Genomic DNA, 13,450 nt, shown 5'->3' on the forward strand with positions numbered 1-13,450 from the left:
GGCAAAACATGTTACGGAGTATAAGACTCTAAAAATGGAAAGAGTTTTCAATTTACTGAAGTAAAATCCGTATTAAAAAAATTATGTGTTTCTTGGGAAATTTAGTCCTAATCTACTTGTTATCTTTACCACCCCAAACGTATTCGATTAAGGTGGCCATTTCTATTTTATCACAACATGGGAATGGATAGGAAATCTTTCCAAACTATCTTATAAGATGACGTGAACGGATTGTAATCTTGAATTACATAGTAATATCTTATCCTGAATAAAATGCATCAACCCGAATGTATAAATCCTGCCCCCACTTGAAAACACTCTGGAGTCCATTAAATCCCCATGCCACATCACGCATTCATTGTCCCCGCGAGAAACATCCGCACTCGCATACGCATTGCACGAGCAGTTCCTCAAGCACTCTGACTCACACTCTTTGAGCCCCGTCACACCCCTATCCACACGTGCCATCCACGTGTTCAGCACCTTCGTAAGTGGCACCTTCTCGAAGCCCTCGCCGCTCCCACACACGTGCCTGCCGCGCTTCCTCACGCACCCGCCCGACCCGTCCCTCAGGTACCAGTCGTGTGCCGACTTGGGCTCAAGCCTGGGCAGGCACGTGCATTCGAACTGGCCCGTGCCTACGTTGGACGGGTCGCAGTTACCGTTCGGGCCACAGTAATTGTAGGAGTCACAGGGTTCTTTCGGAGCTGCGTAAAACTCAACCCATCTATGCTCGTTATCGTGCCACATCAACCTCTGGACCGTCCCGGATTCGTTGAGCACCCATCTCGAGGAAATTGAGAGGTCACGAATAGAGTAACTCAAAGTTACCTCGTCCTGATTTTCGACATAACTGAGGTTGAAGATGAATTTAGTTGTCATCTCGGGTATACCGCTCCACCCGCGCCCTATCCATGAACCCGCCCGCCCGCCAAACCAGACCCGAAACCTTGTACAGAAACAATTGAGGAGACCCGTTAAGGTCCATTTTGAGAGAGTACTCCCCAAGTCCCGGGTCATCGCCCGACTTCCAAGGTGTCAGGAACCGGTTGAGACCGGTTTTCCGGTTCACACCGAATCTCAAGTTGGAAAGCAAAGTATCCGTAGGATAATCAAAGCTCTGCCACACAACTACCCCTTTGCTATCAAGCACCACCAAATTTCCTGAATCCAGTAGCTGAGCCGAGGAGTTTTTCGCCACCGTCAGATCTGAAACATTTGTGGACCAGACTAGATTGCTCCGGTCTGGACCAGTTACGACGAGGTTTCCTGTGACGTCAAATGAGAAGGAACCGGATGTGTCGTTGATTGGGTCGCCCCTGTTGGCGACCCAGACAAAGGTCTGCTCGGAAACCTTGCTGTACCATATTCCGAGGTACCGGTTTGTCGATTTTCCGGGGGTAAAGAACCCCAGGGCAAAGATTTGATTGCTGAAGCTGAGCAAGTCACCATCTTTCAGGGACTGTGTGGTGTTTATGGTGTCAGTGGGGGTGCAAAATTGGAATTGGTATTGAAGGAGGATTAGGAAAATGGAACAGAGGATCTTAGTATCATGAGACATGGGTCTGGTTTAGGTGATTTGTTTTTCTCTTCTGTTGTTCTTTTTGAGGAAGAAGGGAGACACTCGTGAGCTCCTTCCTCTGCTTTTGTTTTGGGTTTTGGTGAGATAAAAATGAAATATAGGACAGAGTTGTTGAATACATTAACTAATAAAATGGAATGAGAAGAAAATTACAATGGTTTCTCTCTTCATACATTGCAGGAACCTTACATTGTTACTGATACATACACAAATTGTTACAATACATTGACCCTTCTATAAAGCTAGTCAATCCCACAATCACAGCTAATAAAATCAAATCTAGAATACAAGAAAGGAAGGACAGCCTTGGAATGATTTGCAGATATCAATAATTGATTTGGGCTTGATAGGAATTTGGAAGTATCCATAATTGACTAAGCGAGCTAATTGATGCTATAGTTTCTAATATTAACAACTATAAAAGCATGATTGGCCAATGGATTGTACTGCTTTTATCTGCGTGGTCTCTTATAGGGCCGTAGTGTTGAATTACTGTTTTGAGGATTCCTTGAGTTATCTTAGCACCATTTCGCTAAGATTATTATTTTTTAAGTACTTATTTTCTGTTCTACGAGACAGATTATTTTTCCATAATACATCATTTTTAATTTAAAAAATAAGTATTCAAATAAACACTTATTTCCCTTAGCAACGGGGCTTAGATGGTGAGTTCCATAAAGGAAAAATTTCAGGTGGTACATGAGTACGCTGTGTATAAAGTGAACATAATAGACTTGTTTGGTTTGAGTTTTGAAGGATATTTTTTGAGTAATGAGCAAATATAGATAGACAGAGAAATGAGAGTTCAGAAAACTTATTTGAATGCAATGTCCCTACAACCTCACTAGGTTCCTATGCTGCAGTTTGGCAATCAATATGTAACTTCAGCCTTGAATTCCTCCGCCCCTTGTCCTGAGTTATTTGCTAGCCTTTTGACTGCGATTACTTGTCCATTATGTAGCCGAGTTTGCATTTAATCTTTACATGATCAATTTATTGGGGATCGTGCACAGAAAGATAGGTTGAGTCCACAGAATAAAAAGGCGACTTGTTTGATGGGATATGAATGTTGGCATTGGACTATTTATCTAAGGAACTATGTCAGTGGGAAAAATTATTCAATGCCCTTGGGGCACCGCTACGTGGTCTCCCATATCCAAACTGTCCAGTGGCGGAGTCAGGGTTTGGCTATGGGGTGGGACTTTTCGATGGTACGCAAAAAATGGCCCAAACACCTGAGTTAGCAAAAAAAAAACTTTTCAGTAGAAGTTCATTAATACTTGTTGCATGATGTTTGTAAAAAAAAATGAAGGGAAACAATATCGTAAAATCATACTTTGGCTTGAGTTTGATTTGTTGGTTTCAAAGAATAAAGGCTTAGTTCAAAACATATTGTAGTCTTTAATTGCTATCGTAAAATCATACCATTTATTTTTTCAATTGCTATTTTTTTCTTTATTTTTGCCAAAAAAAACTAAGTTGTTTGAGTACCAATAAGTAGTACCAAATACCAAATCGACCTCCAATGCTGAAAAAATCAAAATTTTTTTTTGGAAACTAGGGGCCAACCCGGCCACTCCCTATTTACCTCTGCCCAGAGGCGGAGGGAGTGAATGCCCACGTGCCCCGGGAATTTTATCGGAATATTTAAATATCTATCCTCTTTATCTATGCCATGTAAGAATTCATCCCGCCATTTTTTCATGCTTATATTTTCATCCTTTTAATGTGTGAATTACATTTCTTACCATTTTCCTTATGATATACATATATTATGTTATATTGCTTTCCTAATTTAGTGGGATTGGATTGAATTGTTTTCCTAATTTAGTGGGATTGGATTGAATTATTTTCCTAATTCAGTGGGATTTGGTAAATTTAAATATGATTGATACATTTTTTTTTTAATCATTGAATTTTTTTGAGGAATCAATTTTATTAGGAATATGACATGATAAGATAACCACATCTTCGCATGTTTTCTTCATTCTTCGAGTTGGCCAACCAAACAACAAGAAGTCATATTTTTCATTGATTTTATTACACGGAACGTGGCTAATTACCATAAAAAAGGAAATAACATGACATACTCAAATTGTTACATGGTTAAATTAACATGACAATTACAACGTATAAATATCCCATGATTCGAACAAATATTTCACGGTAAACAGTTCAAATATGGTTAAATTACCATCAAAATAGGTTATCGTGATTAGCGCTTCATGGTTAAATTACCATGTCGATTTCAACATTTCATGACGATTCATATACTGACAGGAACCCAACTTCCAAAAAAATCCATCTTGTTACAAGGAAAAAAATAAGGCCTATTTAATTTCCAAGAAAAGGAACTCAACATTTTTAATACCAATCGGAAACCCACCGAGTTCGGACTATGGCCATCGAGATCGAATTCGGACGTTTGACTATGGCCATTGAGATTGAATTCGGACGTTTAACGTTGCCGTTGAGTTCGATCTTGGCAAACCCATCATCTTCTGCATCAACCCATCTAACCAATCATGGGTTGACGGAGCCGGTCAGGGATGGTGAGGCGGATGACGAGAAAAATGGAAGATGGGGACAACAGAGAATGGAAGACGGCGAGGATGGAGGATTGCGAGTTGATCCCATTCATGGCAAAGGAGGTGGAGCACCGATCCACTCCCGATTTGGCAACAAGTGGGCCACCATCGCCAGGTTCCACAACGGCCGGTCGAACGACGTGATCAAGAATCATTGGAACTCCGTGCTCAAGCGGAAGCATGCGACGGCGGCGATCGACGGTGTCAAGGAGCGCAGTGGTCGGAGAAGCCGTTGTCTCCAAAATTTGCAAATATGGAAATGGGATTTGGGGGGTGGGAGATGTTGTTTAATGAGTTTTCTGAAATTTATGGGATTTGTTGGGTGATCATTTAGAGATCCAAAATTTCCGGGATTAGAACGGAAATCGTGGGATTTGTTGGGATATGTTTTGGTCCCGCTCTTCCGGAGCTATATATATATATAGTCATTTTCAAATAAGGTGGTCCTTATTTTAGTTAAAATGAGGACCTCTCAATTTCTCCCTTTTTCCGTTTGAATTTTGATGATCCAAGCCGCTCAATGTGTTCAGAACGTGATTTTAAGGGTATCCGCGAGGAATCGGCAAAAAAAAAGACCGGAAAGGTCTTCATCCGAGCAGTTTTAATTTGAACAGTTTGATAAAAAATAAACAAAAACTGCTCGGATGAAGCCCTTCCCGATCTTTTGTTTTGCTGATTTCTCGCGTGTATATATATATATATATATATAGAGTCCCCTTCTCCTAAGGAATATATATAGAGTCTCCTTCTCGTAAGGACCACCTTGACTTAATAAAATAAGGACCTTCCTTTCCCGATCGAATTTCAATGATCCGAGCCGCTCAATGTGTTCAGAGCGTGATTTTAAGGGTACACGCGAGAAATCAGCAAAAAAAAAGATCGGGAAGGGCTTCATCCGAGCAGTTTTTGTTTATTTTTTATCAAACGGTTCAAATTAAAACTGCTCGGATGAAGACCTTCCCGGTCTTTTTTTTTTTTTCGATTCCTCGCGGATACCCTTAAAATCACGTTCTGAACACATTGAGCGGCTTGGATCATCAAAATTCAAACGGAAAATGGGAGAAATGGAGAGGTCCTTATTTTAACCTTATTTGAAAATGACTGTATATATATACAATCGGATCCCGGTGAGGGATCCTGCATTTTTTTAAAATGCGGGACTCCCTTTCCCGATTGAATATCAATGATCCGAGCCGCTCAAAGTGATCAGACTGTTCAAAAAAAACTGCTCGGATGAAGCCCTTTCCGGTCATTTTTTTTGCTGATTTCACGCGGGGACCCTTAAAATCACGTTCTGCACACATTGAACGGTTCGAATTTTCAAAATTTGATCGGAAAATAAAAGTCCCGCATTTTAGCAAAGTGAGGGATCCCTCACTTGATAATTTGTGTATATATATATATATATATATATATATATATATATATATATATATATATATATATATATATATATAAATAGTCCCCTTTTCCTAAGGACCACCTTAACTTAATAAAATAAGGACCTCGCTTTCCAGATCGAATTTCAATAATCCGAGCTGCTCAATGTGTTCAGAGCGTGATTTTAAGGGTACACACGAGAAATCAACAAAAAAAAAAGATCGGGAAGGGCTTCATCCGAGCAGTTTTTGTTTATTTTTTATCAAACGGTTCAAATTAAAACTGCTCGGATGAAGACCTTCCCGGTCTTTTTTTTTTTCCGATTCCTCGCGGATACACTTAAAATCACGTTCTGAACACATATATATATACAGTCATTTTCAAATAAGGTGGTCCTTATTTTAGTTAAAATAACCTCTCCATTTCTCCCATTTTTCGTTTGAATTTTGATGATCCAAGCCGCTCAATGTGTTCAGAACGTGATTTTAAGGGTATCCGCGAGGAATCGGAAAAAAAAAAAGACCGGAAAGGTCTTCATCCGAGCAGTTTTAATTTGAACCGTTTGCTAAAAAATAAATAAAAACTGCTCGGATGAAGCCCTTCTCGATCTTTTTTTTTTGCTGATTTTTCGCGTGTACCCTTAAAATCACGCTCTGAATACATTGAGCGGCTCGGATTATCGAAATTCGATCGGGAAAGGGAGGTCTTATTTTATTAAGTTAAGGTGGTCCTTAGGAGAAGGGAACTCATATATATATATATATATATATATATATATATATATATATATATATATATATATATATATATATAGAGTCCCCTTCTTATAAGGACTACCTTATTTTAATAAAATACGGACCTCCATTTCCCGATCAAATTTTGATGATCCGAGCCGCTCAATTAGTTCAGAACATGATTTTTAGGGTACCTGCGAGAAATCAGCAAAAAAAAAAAAAAACTGGAGAGGGCTTCATCCGAGCAGTTTTTGTTTGTTTTTTATCTAACGGTTCAAATAAAAACTGCTCAAATCAAGCCCTTTTCGGTCATTTTTTTTGCCAATTTCTCGCGAGTACCCTTAAAATCAAGTTTTGATCACATTGAGTGGCTCGGATCATCGATATCAGATCGGGAAAGGCGAAAAATAGGAGGTCCGCATATAAGGTCCTTATTTTAAGGTCCTTACTTGAAGATTTCTGATATATTAATTCGGGGCATTGTTGGTATTAAAAAAAAAGGATGAAAACATAACAGTTCAAAAAGTGAATGATGAATACTTAAGTTGGATGAGGAATGATAATGGATTTTTAAGTCTCCCGAATTTTATCACCTACTACTATTTTTTTGTCTGTTTTGAGACTACTGTAAATAGTAAGGCTAGCTACCACTATTTTGCTTTTGGCCCCATTCCACTTTCTCAAATAAGTACTTAAAAAATAAAAATTTATTTTCAGGCTTAAAAATAATGAGCTTACGAAAACAATATTTTATTTTTTTAGTTTTTGATGTAAAATATCCCAATAAGTTTTCGCAGTATCTAGTTTGATAGATTTTGAAGTAATTGGAAGTTATGCCTTCCTCAACTCTATGTAAGTTTTTTTATTCACAGGAATTCAAAAAAGAATGTTAATTTCTAATTTACAGCTACGTGAGGCTCCAAACGCATCCTCCGTGAGACTGTGACTAGCTACTAACATATACAGTTACAGCCACTCCAGCAAACAAATGCCAAAGACATCTAATTTTGGTGAAAGAGGAAGCAAGAACACATCTATGTAATTTTTCATCACCTATCTAGCTTGAATAGCCGAAAGCGTAATATCATTTATAGAAACTGCTCCAGCGCTTGCTGATGAAGACGTGTCCGGCCTGTTGCCAGCTCCTTTGAAGATGAAAGCAGGCTGCTTAGGGGGAGGCAGTGCTGTTTCGTTACACAACATGAAAGCAACATCCGACATATTTGGCCTATCGTTGGCTGATTCTTCCACGCACAACAGGGCGATGTGAATGCACCTCAGAACTTCTTTATCCGAATCTGATTCGGTCATCCATATACCAACTATTTCCAATGCCCGGCCTTCTTGCCAGAAGCTCCAAACCTGAAACGAACAGTGCATGAACAACAAATGTCATCACTAAAGGAAAGCCCTATGTTTTGAAATTTATCTTGTTTGTTTTCCATTCAAAATGATAGATTTCCAGTATAAAACAAAAGGAGAACACCAAATACATGGAAACCCTTCTGCTGTTGACATTAACCATCTAATTTTTGTATAATACTTGAGATTTTAAACATTAAGAGTTCTGTTAACCAAAGGATTTTCCATGGATACTAAGTAAATTTTTAGACGAGTGTACACACCCATTTACATACATGCCCAATTAAGTTCACAGAATTGTCCAGAATATAGCTGCTGTTCTTCCTGCCAGTAATGATCTCCAAGAGCAAAACCCCGAAGCTGAAAACATCAGATTTTACTGAAAATAGTCCTTCCATTGCATACTCAGGTGACATATAGCCGCTGCAACCACAAATGTTAAACAAGCATTAGAGTTTAATGGTTTCCTTGCACCTTTCTCCATTTCCCAACAGTAATACAGAGTGAACACTTACTATGTTCCGACCACCCTGTTTGTATTAGCTTCGATCTGGCCCTTTCCGAAAATTTTAGCCATACCAAAATCCGATATTTTCGGATTCATTTCTTCATCTAATAACACATTGCTGGCTTTTAGGTCCCTATGGATTATCCTTAGTCTAGAGTCTTGGTGAAGGTATAATAGCCCTCTAGCGATCCCCAAAACAATGTTGAAACGCATTTTCCAATCCATAAACGAGCCTTTTGTCCTATCTGGACAAATATTGGAAGTTAATTATAATCAAAATTCTTAATCATTCACCATTGCAGAAACAATAACTCCATAAGTAGCAAAAAAAAGAATATAACTACGAAATTATTGCATACCAAAGATGAAAGAGTCCAAGCCCTTGTTTGGCAAGTACTCATAGATCAACATTTTCTCATCTTTTTGAATGCAATACCCCAACAACCTCACTAGGTTCCTATGCTGCAGTTTGGCAATCAACTTAACTTCGGTCTTCAATTCCTCTGCCCCTTGTCCTGAATTCTTTGCTAGCCTTTTGACTGCAATTTCTTGTCCAGTAGGTAGCCGACCCTGCATTTAATATTTACATGGTGAGCTTAGACGTTGTTCAAATGGACCTGGAATAGATCGCCCATTAGGAGTGTCAATACGGTAAACAAAATGCGAGACCACTGGATTTCTGATGCACACTTCCTATATTCCAATGCACTACATATTCGAACACAAGTTTTTACAGTTTAATGGGTTATTTTATCATCTTCCATATTCAAATACGCATTACCCTAAGTAAGGTATGCAATTGCGTGATACTTTCCATTTTGGAGGGTACCTTATACACGGCGCCAAATCCACCTTCACCAATCTTGTTATCCAACGAAAAATTGCCTGTGGCTGAGACAATGATGCTTAGGTCAAAATATGGTAATTCTGGATTCGTGCCACTTTCATCAAAGTGTTTTCCCATTGAGGAGGCTTCAAGAGATGTTGTACTGTCGGGACTAAATAATAAATTTTGTTGTTCTCTTATTCCTGCCATTGAGTAAAAAAACAAGTTAGGCAAATAAAATGCAATTAACTAAAAAGTCCTACTTCCTTAATTTGACTGTTTGAGAAAAGAGAGTAAAATGCAATGAAAAACTTAAACCAGTGAAGTTCATTGTTTTACTAAAATTGTGAAATGGGAAAAACAAATGAACAAGAAAGCCGGCTTGGTGACATGATTTGACTAGTTCACTTCTTATACAAGGCGTATTTGTGTATTTATGTTGACGTTGATGTTTTGAATCTAATTGTTCCATGGAAATGACGTTGATCATATCCTGGAACGCATTAAGGCTAATCAACCGGTTATACCTTGATCTAAATTGTGCTTATAAAATAGGCAAAGGGAAACACAAATGAACAAGAAACTGCGCGACATAGTCTTGCAATAATCCAGATCTAGATGCATTGAAACAAAATTGCTCCATGAAAACGCTTTTCTCTTTTTCCCCCCACGTAAAGGTCAATCACGTGTGAAATCATGCATCACTAGTTATACTCATTCATAGCATGGGTGAGAATTTGTTGCCTTACTTGACTATTAAACTACGAAAGTTTATTTTAAATTCGTGAAAGACAAAATGAGGAAAGAAGGATTAACCAAAACATTTTTAGTCACTAGTCAGTTAATCAAAACGACTAAAGATCGAAGAAGATTGTTCTTTTACCTCTTCTTTTCTTCACCACCAACCAACAAATTAAGCAGAATGTGAGAAGCGAAACCACCGTAACAGAGGCCGCAATAGCTGCCACCATGCCCTTCTTCCCATGAGAGCGTCGTTGAGACTTCAAATATTGGGCTGAAATTAGGACAAAAAATTACGAAGTTGATTTCTTTCTTACAGATGACAGCATAATTGCTTTGTTCCTCTCTTCCACCACTTACGAAATGAGAAAGACCCAGAACATGCTAAGTGCTAACCCGGCTTCCCCAAGTGGTCAAGGCCTGAAATTTGGGAGTTTGTTCTATTCTAAGGGCTTCGAGAATCGAAACCTCTCAGATGCATGCTATCAACTTCTTTCATTGGTGTCAGTCCATATAGAGCTTCGCTCTTACTTTAAGCGGGACTCCAACAAATGGACGGTGGAATTGGTCCCCTAGAATTAGTCGATGTGCACGTATGCTGACCCTAAGTTATAACAAAAAAGAAAAAGACCCAGAACATGCTTTCAGAACTAAAAGGTAAGGTCCAGTGCTGTAATTCTCAGCACACAAAAATTTACTGGATAAGATGTGTTGCAAGTTGCAACCACCTTTCTGTCAATGTTTAATATTGTTTGACAAATAAGGATGGAACCAGGATTTTACTCTAGCAGTAGCGAAATGTATACTGAAAAATAAAAAAGATTCATTACAATATTAATAGTCATCGGCTCCAGAAAATAATTAAACTAACATAACAAAAACTATAGTAAATGATGTTTTTCATTTGCACATGAAATATGAAAAAAGACTAACTTTAATTTTGGACATCGATAATGCCACTCCAACAACAACAATAACAAAACCCATGTAGTCCTCAATCATTGGGGGCATGGGCGGAGGAGGATTGGAGATAGACCTAACCATTGGCAATATGCACAAAGTGGCTGCTCTCAGAATACTACTTATACAGTAGCCTCCTATATCTATTTTTCTGCGGAACCATGCCCCCAAATCAAAGCCAAATGGCATTAGAGAGGGCAGGTCTAGAGACCCAATTCAATTTATGTGCACATTACTATGCTTCCTTCATTGATAGTCTAGAGTATCAGTATGCATAAAGATAATGTCAGTCCTCAAATCCCTATATAGATTTTCCAAATTGATAATCATACTCCTTTTTGGGAGTGATATTATAAATTTGGAGAGTGGCATTATAATTAAATTCCCTTAATTTTTTAGGTTAAGTTATTTTAGGGTTAGAATGTGGAGTTTTTTTTTCTTCTTAATTATACATAATCATTTATATTATTTCACTTTAGCCCATTGAATTTAGATATAGAATATTTTTTGGATCTTCTTTCTTAAAAAAAAAATAATAGAAGATTTATGATTAGTGTATAGTAAAAATAAGGAAAAAAACTTAGCAGTGGCGAGACTATATAAGTTTAGGATAAATTTTTTTTTCACATATAATAATTAAATTTTCTAAAATTCTTGTTATGACGGCCGCCGCCACTAGATCCCCTTGTCCCATCCTTGTTTACAAACAAGAATGATAGTGCCATCTGCAATTAAACAAACGGTCACTCGGCACACAATTTCACAGGTTGATCACTCAAACCCGGCTTCTTAATTTTGATAAAATGTCTTGCTCAAGTCTTCATCAGTCATTAGTTCTAAGATAACTTGCAAACTCAAAACAGGTTGAATCTCATTTAATTTTTGAAATGGTCAAATACCATATGTCATAGCTATAAGACATTATAGAAATCATCAAAAGATAAAAAGAATTAACCAAAACTACCAAAACCTAGACACAGACACCAACTGCAAGTGCAGGCCCAGCAAAACGTCGGTAGTTAAAAACCAGTCGCGGGAAAGGCAATAGAGGATCCTACAAGGACACACAGCTCAAACCCTAGAAAACACATATGAAATCTGGAGCACGGATCCGTCATCCCAAGGAGCCACACCGGCGTGTTCAAGACGCGTCGACCTGAAACACAGGCTCGCAACCACAAAACACAAGACGCTACTCCAAGGCAAACCCCTGCTGACACGGCGAGTTTTGGCCACTAGAAGCAAAAACACCGATAAGCTACAGCCTCACTGCCGAATCCTTGCAGCCACGGCGGGCGGGATATATAACAGTTCGAGAAGCACAAAAACCAACTAAACACACAGCCATAACTACAAATCACCAACTAACACTTGCATTAGGTCTACTTCATTGCTATTGTTTTCATTTTCCTCCTTGTTTCCTCTTTTGCCAAAGCATAAGAATCTTGTTTCGCAAGCCGAAAAATATCCCACGTATCCATCTTTCTCTCATGTTGGAGTAATTTTTCAATCCCGTACACAAGCCAACATGGCTTAAAAAATAGACGACATAATGTGAATTCCGGCCACATCAACTTCATGTAGTAATTAAACATTGTATAAGCCTATACCCGGCGAAACATGTTATAAGACTCTAAAAATGGATAGAGTTTTCAATTAACTGAACTAAAATGTGATAGGGTTTTTTTCGGGAAATTTAGTCCTAATCTACTTGTTATCTTTACCACCCCAAACGGATTCGATTAAGGTGGCGATTTCTATTTTATCACAACATGGGAATGGATAGGAAATCTTTCCATACTATCTTATAAGATGACGTTAGGCCTGTCAATGGGCCGGATCCGATCCGGATCCGACAGATCCGGATCCGGATCCGAATCCGATAAGACACAATCCGATCCGGATCCGATAAGACTCAAATCCGATAGTGAGAATCCGGATCCGAATCCGAAAAATCCGGATCCGATCCGAAAATCCGAATCCGATCCGGAAACTTTTTTTACTTCAAAAATTTTAGCCCAAAAAAAATATTTTTTTCAAAAAAATACAATTTGTTTTTCAAAAAAAAATTATTTTCAGAAAAAAAATAATTAAAATAATTAAAATAAAAAATAAAAATAAAAATACAACTTCTTAAACATTTTTTTTTTCAAAATAAAAATTTTACTATTTTTTTTAAAAAAATTAAAATTTTAAAAAAAATAAAGTTCGGATTCGGATTGATAACGGATTTAATCCGATCCGATCCGGATCCGATCCGGATCCGTATTGAATTACCGGATCCGGATTATCGGATTATCGGATCGATGTTATCGGATTCGGATCCGGATCCGGATCGGATTTTTCTGATCGGATCCGGATCCAATCCGGTCCATTGACAGGCCTAGATGACGTGAACGGATTGTAATCTTGAATTACATAGTAATATCTTATCCTGAATAAAACGCATCTACCCGAATGTATAAATCCTTGCCCCCACTTGAAAACACTCTGACGTTCATTAAATCCCCATGCCACATCACGCATCCACTATCCCTGCGAGAAACATCCGCACTCGCATTCGCATTGCACGAGCAGTTCCTCAAGCACTCCGACTCACACTCTTTTAGCCCCGTCACAACCCTGTCCACATGTGCCGTCAACGTGTTCGACTCCTTCACAAGTGGCACCTTCTCGAAGCCCTCGCTGCTCCCGCACACGTGCTTGCCCCGCTTCCTCACCCACCCGCCCGACCCGTCCCTCAAGTACCAGTCGCGTGCCAACTTGGGC

The 13,450-nt window shown here is 38.6% G+C and overlaps 2 protein-coding genes and 1 non-coding gene across 6 annotated transcripts in view; all 3 read right to left on the reverse strand.

The window, feature by feature from the left end:
- Positions 1-13,450, reverse strand: part of LOC131313100 (G-type lectin S-receptor-like serine/threonine-protein kinase RKS1) — a 110,116-nt gene that overhangs the window by 16,283 nt on the left and 80,383 nt on the right. The window contains exons 2-7 of one of the 4 annotated variants that reach the window (XM_058341211.1): positions 9,864-9,995; positions 8,984-9,183; positions 8,514-8,724; positions 8,162-8,399; positions 7,922-8,069; positions 7,123-7,646 (exon numbers count right to left, since the gene is read on the reverse strand). The exons of the other annotated variants lie outside the window; for them this stretch is intronic. Coding sequence (XP_058197194.1) covers positions 7,338-7,646; positions 7,922-8,069; positions 8,162-8,399; positions 8,514-8,724; positions 8,984-9,183; positions 9,864-9,995 — 1,238 coding nt within the window. The 3' untranslated portion in view covers positions 7,123-7,337. Of the gene's footprint in view, positions 1-7,122; positions 7,647-7,921; positions 8,070-8,161; positions 8,400-8,513; positions 8,725-8,983; positions 9,184-9,863; positions 9,996-13,450 lie in introns of those variants that run through there. 4 annotated transcript variants of the gene reach the window in all.
- On the reverse strand, positions 285-1,703 carry LOC131313111 (G-type lectin S-receptor-like serine/threonine-protein kinase RKS1). The gene has a single exon (XM_058341240.1). It carries the CDS (start codon positions 1,559-1,561, stop codon positions 872-874), a length of 690 nt encoding a protein of 229 aa, XP_058197223.1. The 5' UTR covers positions 1,562-1,703; the 3' UTR covers positions 285-871.
- Positions 10,826-10,933, reverse strand: LOC131315454 (small nucleolar RNA snoR100). The gene has a single exon (XR_009196782.1). It is a non-coding gene; the product is annotated as a small nucleolar RNA snoR100 (small nucleolar RNA).

The sequence above is a fragment of the Rhododendron vialii genome, chromosome 13a, assembly GCF_030253575.1.
Source record: "Rhododendron vialii isolate Sample 1 chromosome 13a, ASM3025357v1".
NCBI classification, from domain to species: domain Eukaryota; kingdom Viridiplantae; phylum Streptophyta; class Magnoliopsida; order Ericales; family Ericaceae; genus Rhododendron; species Rhododendron vialii.

Excerpts from the sequence above, each read along its gene's own strand:
- LOC131313111 (XM_058341240.1), bottom strand. The coding sequence starts at position 1,561 with ATGTCTCATGATACTAAGATCCTCTGTTCCATTTTCCTAATCCTCCTT.